Source organism: Cyprinodon variegatus, unplaced genomic scaffold (assembly GCF_000732505.1).
Source record: "Cyprinodon variegatus isolate N-32 unplaced genomic scaffold, C_variegatus-1.0 Scaffold509, whole genome shotgun sequence".
NCBI lineage: Eukaryota > Metazoa > Chordata > Actinopteri > Cyprinodontiformes > Cyprinodontidae > Cyprinodon > Cyprinodon variegatus.
In genome coordinates this window covers 235,066-250,839 of record NW_015150962.1, presented here as the reverse complement: position 1 = coordinate 250,839, position 15,774 = coordinate 235,066, and the positions used below count along the sequence as shown (strand labels likewise).

General features: G+C 37.7%; 3 protein-coding genes across 7 annotated transcripts in view; 1 reads left to right on the top strand and 2 right to left on the bottom strand.

Moving 5' to 3' along the window:
• LOC107094855 (cyclin-dependent kinase 17-like) overlaps positions 1-9,047 on the bottom strand; it is a 54,743-nt gene extending 45,696 nt beyond the window's left edge. For all 5 annotated transcript variants that reach the window (XM_015390720.1, XM_015390723.1, XM_015390722.1 and 2 more), the window contains exon 1: positions 8,720-9,047. The gene's annotated coding sequence lies outside the window, so the exon portion shown is untranslated. The remainder of the gene's footprint in view (positions 1-8,719) is intronic.
• A 1,574-nt stretch (positions 9,048-10,621) lies between these two features.
• The window catches only part of LOC107094857 (transmembrane prolyl 4-hydroxylase-like), an 18,373-nt gene continuing 13,220 nt past the window's right edge, over positions 10,622-15,774 (top strand). Inside the window, exons 1-2 of the mRNA XM_015390729.1 lie at positions 10,622-11,315; positions 11,554-11,635. Coding sequence (XP_015246215.1) covers positions 10,947-11,315; positions 11,554-11,635 — 451 coding nt within the window. The 5' untranslated portion in view covers positions 10,622-10,946. The remainder of the gene's footprint in view (positions 11,316-11,553; positions 11,636-15,774) is intronic.
• LOC107094858 (secreted frizzled-related protein 2-like) lies at positions 12,521-15,128 on the bottom strand. Its single transcript, XM_015390730.1, has 4 exons — positions 13,974-15,128; positions 13,184-13,359; positions 13,029-13,115; positions 12,521-12,895 (listed from the first exon to the last, which is right to left on the bottom strand). Exons 1-4 carry the CDS (start codon positions 14,504-14,506, stop codon positions 12,576-12,578), a joined length of 1,116 nt encoding a protein of 371 aa, XP_015246216.1. The 5' UTR covers positions 14,507-15,128; the 3' UTR covers positions 12,521-12,575.

Below are 15,774 nucleotides of genomic sequence, written 5' to 3'. Positions count from 1 at the left end.
TTTGACGTGTCCAAAGGGTGTTTGGTTGGACTGGAGCAGAATTAGGTTGAGAAAACGAGGAGTTTGGCAGCGGTAAATCAGTCCGACCGTTGAGACATGAGGTTTCACTTTATCAACATGTGCAAAGCACCCTCACCAAGCATCGCTCAACCCACGGACCACAAGGACATTGCAGATGAAGGATGCCTTCACTTTTAAACACATTCAATGCACTTTCCAGATTAGTTTAAAAAGCAGTTCACAAGTGCCAAACTGTGATCATTGTGATAAAACTAAACACAAGAGATCAAAGGTTAGTGGGTTAGGAATAAATCCCCTCTGTACCGAACCATTCATCTGTGTCTAACAGCCTGTGAGCATGTGTTTCCAAACACGTGTGGGGTGGCTGCAAGGTTGTTATAATTTAGTAAGTTAGGTGATCTGACACACCCCTGAGGAGGACATAGAAGAAGTGAAGTCAAATTAATTCAAGACACACACACACACCATTTGGGTTGCTAAGTTACAGGCCAAGGCCGATTTCCACTGATTTTAGTAAAAAAAAAAAGAAAAGAGAAAGATGAGAATCTAACCTCGCTTCATTCTCTCACATAGACACATTCAAATATGTTCATGTGTGTTTTAGAAACTTCCATTTTGATCATTTCTTAAGCTTTCTTTGCACATGTTTAAAACCTAATATTTCATTTCACTTGTGCCTCTAAAAAGAAAAACAGCCAACTGTCCTGGGGCATGTGGGTGTCCCACAACAAGAGACACACAGACATAATCTGTATAGTCAGATTGGATCCCTGCATTTCCACTGATTTAAGGTAGCATTTGTTTTCAGCTTTCCTACCTTAAAATCGTCCCGCTTCCTATCTTCTCTACTCGCCACAAACTTGCATTTTTATGTAATTCACTGACACACAAATCACACGCATGCTTGCACATACATGCAATGTGGCAGAGTGGAGCAGGCACCCACTGTGATGCTCCAAACCCTGCTTTTTGAGCAGCAGCCTCGGGATGCATGAGTAATGCTCCAATCTGCCCAACTACAGAATCCCACACACAAGCGCACACATAGCCAGATAATCCAAACAATGGTCCATTCTTTTCTTAAACCCATGGCTTCTCTTTGACATTTCTTCACTCAGATAACCTAAAAAGTTGGATAATAGAAAGAAGGAAGAAAGAACAAAGAAAAACAGTATAGGCAAATAATATCTTTCATGTTTTGATAATCTGCAGAAAGTAAAGTCTTGAAGATTCATGCTGACTCTCCTCTGTATTCATTTTGATACAGGGTTTCATTTGCCATCGTGCCTCATGTATGAATGGCATCAAGATTAAAAAAAACAAAAAAAAACTTCTAACTTAACATGCCATGATTAAACATACACTGGCCTACAACTTATTAAAATATGACATAAGTCGATAAACTCTAACGCACTTTGCTGACAAGGCTAAAAAAAAAATCCCACAGCATGACACTGCCATTTCCAGCGTTTCATATTTCCCTCTCGACCCATCAGAAATTATTTCCAGGAGTCCACTGTGTCCACACAAGCCGTGTTAAATGAAGTTATAAATAAATAGATGTGATCCAATCAAGTTGCTTGCTGCACATTTCCCCACCGCCTCCACTATGTTTCCCAGATGATGTGTGCCATGTGGATTGTATTTTTCTTTTATTATTCTTCCAGACTTTAAAACATTTAGTATACACAGATAGCTTGAGTCATTTAAAATGTATTTATTTTTTATGAAACTAATATAGTCTCAGACAGCCATTTGTGTTGTGCAATTTGGGGTAAATCGTGTGACAAAATGAATCACATGACGATACTGACAATGATGCGATTTTATGGTAGTCACCAAGCACTTTGAGTAATTTCTAGGTGAAGCAAGATTTCCCAGCTCTTCATCCAAAAACAACAAAACATATTGCACAACAAAGAACCAGGGCTTTGCACTTTTGCCAAAAACAAAAATAGCAATTTTTTTTTGCACTAAAAGAGTGATTGAGATTTTATTTACATGTTTCCACTGCAGGCAGATACATGTTTGTCCCGAGGATTCAATTACTGTTGTGACCTGAATGCTCCTCTGATGTGATACTTAACTGTTGTGTGGAAAAGTGCATAGTTCTAGCTTGTACAGTACTCATGAATCTGCTGCTAGCTACAATCTTCTCTTCCCTTTTGTGTAGCAGCAAACCCAATTAAAGTGTTTTATTGCCATCTAAAGGAGTAGAGGGAGAAAGTAAGCATATTATTCTGGTTAACATGAGCAAAAAATGCAGTTTCTGTGGGATTTGTAATTAGTTTTTTTTTTAAACTGTGGTCATATTGCAAATGCAATTAATAGTTCGGCCCTACTTGTGACGGTGACATCATATGTCTAAACTAATCTGTAAGATTTTTTGCTTTATACTGTAGAGAGAGAGTGATATATTGGTTGGCTAATATTTTTTGCTGATATTAGAATTTTTTCTCTTTTATCAGTGTTGGCCAATGAATGCATGCATTGGCTGATTCATTAGCCTGTTCAGCATCCATATAAAGAGCATGGATTAGCGCTCCCACCATTTGCATTATATTATCAAATCTTTCTTTGACTTTTATGTTAAATGTTTCTTTTTTCATTTATATTGAGACTGCTGTAAAGTTTTTTTCATTGTGTAATGTTTTAATTGTGTAAATGGAGGAAGAGAAAGTAACACTGGCTTAAAAAAAGGTCCCGCAAAAAAGTTGGCAGTACATATCAGGGATCGGTAGGACTCGCGTAAACATAAACTATAGCAGCTTTTAAAATACTGTATTGGTTGATCTCTGCTGCAACGTGAAACAAAACTTTATTAAAAAACTTTAAGCGAGCAAAACTCAATTCTCTTTAATTTGTTGTTCATACTTATTCTAAAAGAGGGCTGTGAACTGAAAAAAAAATCTTGATACTTAAATTATATAGGTCCAGTCCACATATAAAATGTCAATATTTGAAAGAGGTGGAGACTTGTGCAAATCAGTGTTTCCTGATTGGCTGATTTTTTTATGCCATGGATGAGGGCAGACAATACCATGATTAATGTTGATGTTGCAGTTAATGAGATCCATTCATTATTATACAGCACACTAAAATCTATAAGGTGTAATGATGTTGTGATAATGGCTTGATGAGACTAATTTCAATACTTCACTAAAACAGAGTTGTAATAAGTTGTCTAAAAGGTATTGAATAACATGAGCAACATCTAAATACCGGTATATTAGGGAAATATGCATAGCAAGAAGATAAACTAAGGCTACTTTCCAAAAAATAAATTTCTCATCATTAGGTCTACTCAAAATTATCAAATTAACTGTGCAAAGCTAATGTGTATAACATGCATATACCAAAATGTTTTTTAAGTTTACATAAGTGTATTTCTTTAAAGAAATTTGCATATTTGTATGAAGTCAACTTAATGCATTTTACAGTGTATAATTCTTTTCAAGCTGTTTTTAAGATGATTAAAAAAAATAGTTGCCTTTGAAATTTCATGCAAGCAAAAACCTAGAACATTTACATTACTGTATATGTTGCAAGAAATAAATACAAATATATGACTACATTATACAATGCAGTATTCGGTTTAACTAAAAAAATGTAAGTGAAGAAAACTCCATTTTCACCAGCTTGTTGTTTATATTTATCCAAAATAAAAAGAAGACTCTTAGCCATTTGAAAGGAGTGGAGTCTTGTGCGGATTAATGTGCCCTAATCGGCTGATTTTTAGCAGTGGTTGTGGGTAGACAACAATATGAATGAGGCTGGAGCTACAGTTAATGGGATCCTTTTAATGTCACAATGAAGATGGCTTTATAGAGACAGAATAATGTGACTTGATCATTACCCGTTCTTCTAATCCTTTACCAAAATAAATATGGTAGTCCCAATGTTCTATGTTAATGGATCTGTCAAATCGCAAACTGAATGTTTCAAGATAATTTCATCAAAGCAATTATTAAATATGAGGACCTAAATGGGACGCTCGCCTCAATCAGATATGTTTTAAAGGCTGGTCATCAATAGCTTATCATCAATAAGGTTGGCTTGGCAAACTTAATGTGTAAAATTTGCATATAATACAATTTCTGAGGTGTCTCATAACAATGGCTTTCTTCAAGCAAGGCCTCAATAAAAAAAAAAAAATCCATTTTGATTGCATGGCTAATTGCTCCCTCTGTGAACTTTGACTTTCTTCAGCTTTTCCAGCATTACCCTGCTCCCCTTGTGCTGCCAGGTGTGTTGATGCAGGCAGCCATACTTTTTTAGCTTTACATTTTTTCAGGAAATTAGATAATGGTTCATAATCCATCACATCAAGCTCAAAATAGATTGTTATTGTATGACAAAACATAAGAAAAGATTGGAAAATTGCAAGGCAGAGAGATGTGTTTAATCTAGCTCTATCAGCAGTGCATCTTTGCTCAAACAAGACCAGTAATAAAAACATTTGCAGAAGTCAAAATGTGTTAATACCGTCAACAAAAAAATATGAAAATGTTGGCATGTATGCATAAATCAAACAAATTTAGTTCTAACATTAAGCGCTTAACTTTATCTTCATTACATTATAGAAACCCACATTAAAACTTATTCCTCTTTATAATTTATACCACGGCTGTGTATGAATGCCTGCCCTATCAAATATAAAGGGCACTATATAGTGGTTATGCCATTTTAGATGAGTGTCCGAACGTCTAGCGGATGAAAAAAAGTGGTAGTGAGAAGTAGTGATCATCCATGGTCACTAGACAAGCAGATATATCCCGGAATGCTTTGCCAGGGGAGCTCTGCTGGCAAAGCATTCTGGGATATATCTGTGATTTATTTGGAAAATACAGAAGTTGTATGTGTTCATTTTCCTGTTGGTTTATTTTCATCAGTGTAGATTAACCATAAGATGTTTTTGGTGCCTATTAATTTTCCGCCACCCCTCAGTGCATATTGACCCCTGCCTGCCTCACATAATGTGGCCAGCTGTGGAAATCCCTTATCCACCCCAGCAAGAGGCGCCACTGCATCCACCATGAAAGATAAGCTAGCAATGATTGCCCGTTTTAAGATCAACACATATTAACTTCTTCCATCTCCCTTTTTGAAAACGTTGTTAGATTAAAGTTATTTGATAATTCCTTTAAAATTTGCTGTTTTTGTTATAATTATGGAATAATTAAAATAAATATAATAAAGACAACTATCAATTAGGTATGGACAACAATTATTGGCTCTTATGAGGTGATACAGAATTTCATAAATAGACTTATTGCCAAATAAATTCTCCATGTTGCACCTTCATGTGAGGCTGTTTTTTGACGGTTTTAGCTCCACTTCCTTGCATCTTACCCTCATCTTCCTCATCAATCTCCACCTATTTCCCATTCTTCTCCCTTTTAGCTTTCATATCCATTTCCTCCTCCTGTCTCCTGTTCCTTCTTACTGGTCTCTTCTCCTCCTAATCACTCCAAAGATAAAATACCAGTAACAACGATACACTTTATAGGTCCAAAAAATTCAGTGTTAGAACACAAATACAACACAAAAAGCAATATAAGATAACTAAACAAACAAACAAAACAAATTAATGTATTTGTATTTTTCTTGAGGTGCTCAAGAAAAAGAGTAATGCAGGACAAGGAAAACAGAAATGTAAAACCTATAGATTAAAATACGATCTAAAATGTGTACATAGCTTTTTATCTGGTCAGTCGATGTAAATAGTTTTAAATTTTAACTGATACAGTTAATTAATTATTTATACATGTATGCTGTAGCATCGCTGATGGGCTGTCTTGAATTTTCTGCGTTTCCTGAACATGTAACATAAACTCTCTATAAGCCACTGTATAAAACCGTAGTGTTTGCTAACCTGCTGCAGCCATGCTGCATGGTCCTGTTTAAATCACAGGCCTGGTATATTCCAGTCGCTCTAATGTTGGCCCCTCTACCAGGGAAAATGTTTGTTAGTTTAGTGCGCTGTGCCACCTGCAGCTGTGACGCTGCGCTTTCTGGGGTTAAAAACCAAACATTCCAACTACCAGCCAGCTGGCTCAAGCTTAGAAAGGACCAGTTATTTGGAAATCCAGATGGCCACCATGCCCCTATCTTTACTGCAGTTTGATGTTAGCAGTGTTAACATCCCTGTCAGGTCGATATCTCCCATACCATACCATAACCTATTGCATGGCTGGAGAGCTATTTCAGTGACACACTGAAATGCACAAAAAAGCACCATCACAGCTCCTTCCTCCCAGCTGTTAGAGTTTATAACAATCACTCCTCCAAATGCATTCAATACATTTTTTATAAAAGCTGTAAATAAATTGGTTAGTTTTATTTTATGAACAAATATATAGAACAAGTTTTGCACATAAGAATAAGCTACTCATTTGCACACTTCTATTACTTTTTGCTTATTCCATCGATAACAACTAAAAGCTGTGCAAAGTTTTATTTATTGTGTTTCAAATTATTCCTAGCTGCATTGTAAGCCATTCTAATTTTTTTTTTTTCCATGATTTTTACCTTAGTGTGCATCAGCAAATATGCTTCCATTAGTGCCTCATTTTGCTGCTGGGACATGAGAAATTCCCCACTGAGGGACAATAAAGGTTATTTCTATTCTAATCTATTCTTTTTATTGGATAAAAGGGCATATCTTATATGAAACTGGATTACACTGTAAAAATGAGCTTTAGAGGGTATCAAATATCAGCTATTAAATCTATTTTTTCTTTCTATCTATACAAATCAAATGTCAACAAAACTATTGGACATGGAAAATATAAATAGAGACGTTTAAGAAGAAATGTACATTACTTTAACTCAAATATTGACCATTGTTTTGTTGTTTATATATATAATTTTTAATTACTTATTTCTAATAGCATTAGCTTGTTTATGTTAGTAACAAATCATCTTGCTGACCAAAAAGGAAACATGAGACCGACATTTTTAACCAGTTTTTTAGTGAATGTAACTACAAACACAAGAAAATTAAAAACCGCATTCAGACATGTAATAAAGAGTTTCTGTACTATGGCCTGAATCCTAATGTTTAATTAACCTGAGCCAGTGTAGAGTCAGCACTGTGAAACTTCCTGACCCTGAAGCATTCCTTGTCAATGAATCTTGGGAGTTTTAGGTCAAATGTGTGACGTCTTCTTTCATTACTGAGTGCCTTAATGACAAACCAGATGCTTTTATTTCTTTGTTATTGCAGGGTGTTAATACGTCGATACAACATACCTTTAAAAGTCTATAGTTAAACCAGCTCTAAATATTTAAGCTAACTTAATGATTAAACAAGCTAAATTGTAGTCAAATAATTGTGTGGAGCCAAAAGACGCACCAATATAAATAACGCACTCATATATATATATATATATATATATATATATATATATATATATATATATATATTTTTTTTTTATGCTCTAATGAATGCAACGTGTATAATAACACCACTATGGCTTATTGGATGTGAGGTGGAGCTAGATGGGGGCCCAGGGGTGGCCATCGCAACCTTTAGCCAATCATTGGCCTCCCCTACCATTTATTTCCCTCTAATACAGATAGAGGCAAAACATTTCAATTTTTTATATATTAACAATTACTTGACAACAAAAACACTGTGGTTAATTATGCACATCAATATACCAACATTAAGAATGATACGTACAGAATTCATCCTCTTTTCAGAACTAGATTTTGTGTTTTATGGGGTAAAGAGAAAATTATGCGTCTCTGTATAAAGAAGGTATAAATAAGGTCCGGTCAGTCATTTTAACATCAGGTGGGTAAAAGAGGAATTTTTTGCACAATTACATATTTCACATTTGTGTAAGGGACCCACCAGGTGTCTGTGACGGGGCCCCTAAGAGGTCGGAGGCCCCTAAGCAACTGCAGTTTCTGCTTACCGATAGTTAGGCCATTGATTGCCTGGCCACCCTTATTAAAATGTTCTGGCTACGCCTCTGCTTGGATGTATATATGGGCCTAATATGGACGTTAGAGAAGGAACCGCAGGACTGCAGCACTGAACAGCCCGTCACATCCGCAGGCGCACGTCCCGCAGATCTAACATGACATGACCGGAGGAAGCGCGGATAATTAGGAGCCAAAGGAAAAAAAAAAAAAAACCCGCAGCGTTTCATGTTTTCACCTCAGCCATGGGTTGGTGGAGATTCCTCCACCTTCCAGGCCTTTTTTCGCTTTCGGTCAGTTCGTATCTCCCCGTGTTTTCCAGACGCAAGTATCCGGGAGGAGGAGGATCAGTCAGGGCAGAGGAAAAGTTCCACTGCCGAACAGGAAGCAGGGAAACCCCTGAGGAAAAGACCTTTCATTGAAAATTACAGCATTTAAAAAATTAAAAAATGAGGGGGGAAAGTATGAGAAATCTCCAGGGACTTTGACTGCTGTAGTCACAGTATCTGCGACTATCGAAACCTCTGAATGGAGCGACTGATTTAACGCGATTCTGTTGGGATTTTAGGAAAAGCGCTTAAATATTCCCATCATTTAAACACGCAGAAACTCCCCATTAAACTGCGTTACAACAAATCAAAATCAGCAAGAGTAATAATGAGCATACACCTGCAATGTCAGTGAGGTGAGGAGCACAGCAATGGTTTCAGTGCCTATTAGAGTTTAAAAACAGGCAGTGAGCCAAATATAAACAAACCACACCGACCTGCTTGTGTTCCTGCCGCAGGAGACTATTGTTCCGCCTCTGTGTGCTAATCCCGGCAGCACGCTGGGACTGAAAGCCACTGCGACAAGTTCCTCCAAATAGTTTGCTGTAAAAAATGCTAATCAAACCAGCAAACTGCTCGCTAAACCCGTCCGGGATTTTCTATCCCAGCGTTAACCGATGTTTATTGGCGTCCTGTCCCCCGACAGAGCGCATTATGGATCAATGTTAAAACACAATCAGGCCAAAGTTTCGTTCAAACGCAGCTTCGTCCCGTCCGGTGATGATCAGCCATATCGCTGCTGCTGCTGCTGCTGCTGCTGCGTGGATCCCGAGTGGAGGCAGAAGCGTGATCCCGGAAAACACCGCAAGGGGTGTGCGTGTGCGTGGGTGTGTGTGTGTTTAAGGGAGAGTCTGTAACATCCTCCCCCACCTAGCAGACCCTCTCTATTTAAATATAAAGTAGGGTCAGATGGAATAATGTGAGAGGCAAACTTACTTAATTAAACTCAATCTTTATTTAATTATGCAACTAAATGGAGAGTAAGGAAGTTAAGTTCTCTACAACTGGTTTTCTGTCATGAGCAAGACATACTTAGTAGCTTTAAACCCAACAAAAGCCAACTCATAGTGTTTTTAAACCATATATTTTAGTTTATTTAATTTAATCTGGTTTTATTGTTGTGCACATGTGTAGATAACACAACAGGGGTATATTTCCAGAACAACTTAACAAGAGAAAAAAAATTCCTTTAGTTTTATTTATTTATTTACTTTTTTTTGTTTGTTTGTTTTGCAAACACGCGAAGGCAACATTTCCTAATTGCTGTTTTTTGTCAAAGAAATAATTGGCGGACTTAAGAAATTACGTCAAGACTCAAAATGACATGGCACAGTTGGAAAAGTATGAAATGTGTGTTTATGTCGCCACCGTGTGGACAACTACGAAAACTCTTGTATATTGCATTGTCCTATATCAAATATTTATATACTGTATGTATCTCTCCCTCTCTGTCTCTCTCTATAGATGTTTTATATATATATATATATATATATATATATATATATATATATATATATATATATATATATATATATATATATATATATTGAAAATACTCAAGTAAGAATAGCAATATTTTATATTTTCACTAAAGAGTATAAGTATTTGGTACATATGATATCATCTGATATTTAGAATGATGTAATTAAGTCAGAAAAAAATGTAAGGTTACATGCAAATTCTGGTATTTTAAAGACTATAATAGAAAAAAGAATGTATCTAAAAAAATAATATTTTAAGGCAGACAAAACACTTCTCCAAACCAATTTTATTTTTAAATATAATTCTTATGAAACAAGTACCTCAAGTAACAATACTTCCTCCTTACAAAAACATTAACCTGATCTCTAAATATCATTGTAGGTTCAAGTAGGCTTATACCAAAAATATATCTAATTTTAACATAAACATTGTCTGCGTGTCTTTGTCTGGAGCACTTAAAAAAAAAGATAATTTGTTGCTCAGGGAAGTCACTCAAAATAAATGGAGTAGAATTAAGAGTAGCAGTATTATCTAAAGATATTATGGTGCAGCAGAATTACTTATAAATGTATACTTTTGTCAAAGGGTTACTCAAGTTTTTTTTTAACTTGTACTACCAACCTATATATATACAGATAGACTGATAAATGGATAGATAGATATTCACAACTTATTTTGTTTTCCTTTCCTCTCTTTGAATATTGTCCACAACCATTTAAATGATACATTTTAAGAATGTATTGTAACATTTCAAGATTGCAGGTCAAAATGTCTGGAATGACAGGTAGGGGGCGCTAAGCGTTTACGACAGCTGCTGGGCAACGGATATTGCTGCCCTATCTTGTTGCTAGGCTCGTTGTCAGGGGCAGCGCATCTATCAGTGCTAGCACAGGATTAGCAGCTTTTATGTTATGACAAGTCACGAAATATGTATTTATTTTAGCAAAAAGGGACCGTCGTTGCATTTTTTGCCACTCACTCGATGGTGTCCTGCTTCGTTCTCGTCTTTTCTCAAACAGAACAGATGTTTGCAGCGGGGCTAGCTCTGTAGCTAAACAACACAGGTATGCTAATGTCAGAGGATAGCTAACGTCTTCCAACATCAAGCCCGCCTGGTTTGTGTTGTCACGTTAACCTGTTCATATTTCCGTTGAAACAATATCTAACTCCCTGTTGTTAACTATGAATGACGCTTACGAAGATTTACTTGAGCACGAAGAAACCGACATGAGCGAGAAACCATTCTCGCCTCCTTGCAAGGCTCCTTCTCGCTCTACTCGGCTGCACATCCAGAAAAGCAATGTGTGCTCTCGTGCTTATTTCGTCGTGGTTATGGTATTCTTCCATGTTTACATCCTGAATATTATTGCCCTACTGCTCTACGTGCACTACAACAACGGCCCTGCGGATTTAGTGATGGGAGATGGGGCTTCCCCTGCTTCAGTCATCCATGCTGATGATACTTTGCCTCCACCTGCTCCATCGGTGGGTGACTTGGATGGAGAAGACTACAGTCAGAGTTTCAGCCTGCATCGTTTGGAGGGGATAAGGGTAAAAGACCATTTATTATGACCTTTAAATTCTATTTGAATCACTACCAACACTGATCATACATTTAAAATTGCATATTACAGTCTTACTCTAGGGATATTGGGATCAAAGCATTTGGAAAAAATATATGGAAATAAAGATGCATCATAAATGGTGCAATAGCATAAATAAAATAATGAAAAAAAGCATGCTGTGGATCACTGTTTCAGCTTTTAAATTGTTTCCTGTGTCCCTTTAGGTTGGACATGTTCAGCAGGTGTCTATTGTAGCAGACAGAACACATGAGATGAAAACACTGAGTCTGAAACCTTTGCTGTTTGGTAAGTAAATTCCAACACCTGAATGAGATCTTCCATTTTATGTAACACTAAGTTCTATAAGATGTGTAGCTATCTGTTTGTAAAAAGTTGCTGAAGTTTGAAAACAGTTGCTGTAACACAAGCACTTTGACAGAAAGCTTCAAAACTTGATAAGAGAGAAATAAGGCAAGGGCTGTTTTACACATACAGCCTTAATTCGAGTTATTAGCGGATTTCTTTTCTTTGGATCTTACAAGTTCTACAGGAAACAATACAACTTTTGGAGACAAGTTGTTCTTTTTCAGTCAGAGCCCTACATTTAAACTTTAGCTTAATATGAATGATCAGCTTCCATGTATTAAATAAACATAGCTGCTATTATTTTTTTGAATAAAGTAAAGGTGAACGTTATATTTCAAATCTATCACTGTTTTTCTTCCGAATTTAAACTAATGAGAGATGTTTCCAGAAGCAGATTTACTTTTTCATTTATTTGATAAATGATCAATCAAGTTAAAATGACAGGAACCATGCTGCTTTTAGTATTTATTTTACTTTATTTAACGAAATGTATCCAAAAAAAACAGATGCTGACAGATACTGAAATATGAAAAAATATGGAATTATGTTCATGTTTTTATCTTTGTTGAATGGAGAAAATACAGGAAGCAGATTTGGATTGAAAGAAAAAAGAAAAGCTCAGTAATTAATATATCAGAAACACATAGACCAACAATATTAAGTTAAAGTATAAAAATCATTATGTACATTTTTTTCCTAGTCTCTACTTCTATAGTGAAAGTTTCTCAATCATGCTATCAGTATGTTTCAGGACTAAACTGCTTTGAATTCTTTTCAAAAAGTCCAACAAATATTTACAGCTGTTGCTTTATAGGAAGCTTCTAAACTCTTTCCCAAAACCATAGTTGATCTCACATTTCAGTTAGAATTTTCCAAGATGTTAGTTCCTGCATCTGTGAGTTTTCCACTTGCGTAAAGCTGCAGTGAGGTTTCTGTCTCGTCTTTGCCAAACGTAAGCCTTGTTGACCACCAGGCGTTCCCCTTGGACTGTCCCTGTCACAAGGAAGGTGCCGCCTCGTGGATGTTGTCGGGTCATGTTCTGTACGCACGTAGCATCTCTCTCCAGCCACAACTCAATCCCTGAGCGTATCTGCCCCCCTGACAGGGGCCCAGGCTTTAAGATGTCCAACTTAGAAGCCAGGGAGAACTGAGAAAGACTTAATGGACTGTACTTGAGTCTGGTCAGACGCAGCTTCACAACTTGGAAGATTTTAGAGAGAGAAAAAAAAAGTTTTGTTGACTTCTGTTTATTGATAAATATCCTTCTGCTCGATAATCATAAACAATAAAAAACATAGAATGCTTCCAAAAGAGTAAACATGTCTGGACTCACCAAAATCACTCCTGCAAAAAGTCTCCAGTGTGTCTTTAGGGGACGAAGCCTCCTCTAGCTCACAGTCCCGACAGCTTGCCTGAGGCACTGAAATAGTTAAAATCGGATAATTGGTTTAATAGACTTGACCCACTCATACGTGTGCGGTTACTCACCTCCACGTGCTCCCGTGTAAACGCTTGCGTTGGTGATGGAGGAGATGCACACCAGGTGATCTGCGGGATACTGGTCACACCTCAGAATTTCCGGCCAGGGGTAACCATAGCAACTCATGATGGGAGCACAGCTTTCCCGTACAGATTCACACAAACTCATGCACGGGGAGATAAACCTGTGAAAAACAGCATGGAGAGGAAATTGGACAGCAGTGATTAAATGACGAGTTTTAAACTGATTTAAGGGTAGAGACCTCTTGACACCCCTGCCTCCCCCCCAGACACACACATCTGTAATGTAATAATAATATATAGAGGTCTTTGACCTTGATGACCTAAATTCACATTCACGTTTTGATTGAAACTGATGTGCTGCTTAGTGTCTAACTCAGGGATGTCAAACTGGTTCCAGAAAGGGCCGTGTGGCTGCAGGTTTTCTTTCCAACCAAGCAATAGCACACCAGACTCCAGTCACCTCATCAAGTGAGTCCAGTCTTAACATGATGACTTGATGAGATAACTGGAGTCTGGTGTGCCATTGCTTTGTTGGAAAGAAAACCTGCAGCCACACGGCCCTTTCTGGAACCGGTTTGACACCCCTGGTCTAACTGGTGTCGTCTTTTGATGACTCTGGACCCATGTTGTCAATTAGAGACAAAATATGGTCTTTTTCGACCCTCTTCCTCCTAAAAACTCTTATTCTTTTGTGCATTTTTATCAATACTTATAATTAATAGGAAAAAAGATTGTTAAACTTATTTTTTCAGTGAGTTTGAGTAAGCATATGTACCTGTCTAGGCATATTGGTGCAAAGAGAGAGCAAAGGAAGATGCGGGCGTCAGGATGGCACTCTCTGGCAAGCAGTGGTAACCAGCTGGCGCTCTGCTGGACAGCCTCAGCTGGAGAATCATGGCCCAGCAGGTTTGGGATCCGCATGGTGTCATAACCAATGTTGTGGCACAGAGCCATGTTGGAGGGCACTGGCACACATCGAGAAGAGATGCGGGGTTCCCACAGTTTGCTGTCGCTTGTTAGATATGGGGATCTGAAGTAAGATGGAGTACCAGGCTCTCCCCACGTGTCTCCATCTTCCTCTTCTGCTTCTGGTAGTCCTTGTTTCGAGGAACGAGAGTCTCCAAATCCACCATCTCTCCTGCTGTCCATACCTGTCAGGTCTCTGCCCTTTTCCTCAAGTACAGATTGAACTATGTCCTCTGTCCGCATATATCCGCCCAGCTGTGTCCGGCCTCTGCCAGGTGTCGCTGGTTTGCTTGGCCAAACAAGCAAAAGGAGAATGAGCAAAGTAGCCAAAGGGGAGGTCATTATTAGTAAGAATGTCTGTGATATAGAAAAAAGGAAAATAGGAGAAATTAGGAAGTACTAATGTTCTCTGAGTGGAAGTGGAGAGGATATTGTCAGGTTAGATGTATTTATAGTGGGCAGTGAACAGACTTGCATAGAAATAGGAAAGGGGAGGTGTAGAGCGCTGTAGGAAGTAGGGGCGGGGTGCTCAGAGAGAGGTGCATTAATTTATTGAGTAAATTTAATAGTCTTTGACAGATTTAAACTTCTTTTAAAATAATAATGTTCTTGAATTAAATGTTTTGTTTTCAAATCAAATTTAATAATTTGTTAAGAGTATTCTTTACCGTCTCTACATGCACAGGGCTTTTGCTCACGAGTGCAGAGATGATTTCTTATCAGAATACTGCTTTCCCTTAAGGACTAAAATACCAGTAATATTGGAGACAGTTATCTCCTTGGGGGCTGAGGTCATTATTGACCAAGGTAATAACAAGTGAACTCTATACAGTCAGTTCTACATTTATGAGCATTTGTAGAGGATATGAACAAAATTTGGGTTGTCCCACAGCATAGCCGTGGCCTGATTCCTGTTCTGACAAGCGGGTCACTTCCTTTCCGGGGGGAGAAAGACAGACATCCACGGGAGGGAGAAGAGGAAGCCTCGATCCGCCTTCATTCATATCAATTCTCCAGATTAATGAGGCTTGACTGGACAATAGGGATTAACCGAGGGTACAGTGCAAACGACACGGGTGACAAACAAAGCCTCTACTATACAAGCAGCCAGCGTGCCGGAAGTCTTTTATTTGAAGGGGTCACGACAATTGGACATAGATGGGCTGTAGCATGAAAAAGCCAGAGGAAGGAACAACACATTATACTTTTATCAAAGTACCAACAAGTTTAAGAGAAAACTACTAAACATGTTGGAGAAGGTTTTGGAAATTAAACCATAGGAAAAAAAATGCTTAATGTTTAGTGCAACTTGATCCAACGTGATAGTTTATGTGCAAAATTAGACATGGCAGAGTAGACACATATCATGTTACAGCTTTACGGGTAATAATCTTAGCAGTTTATAGTTCTTGAAACCAGCACATCCTTTTTCTGTAAAGATCATTAAAACTGCCTTAGAGACAAGTCCTACCACAGGTGTCTGAGTGTAAACTACCTGAGAAGAATAGCCTTCAATCATTAGACACACAGTTCATTTATTCTGGCTTTTGGTAGGAGCATTTCTCCCAGTAATCAGTACTAATCATCACTTTTACCTATTGATTGATTGA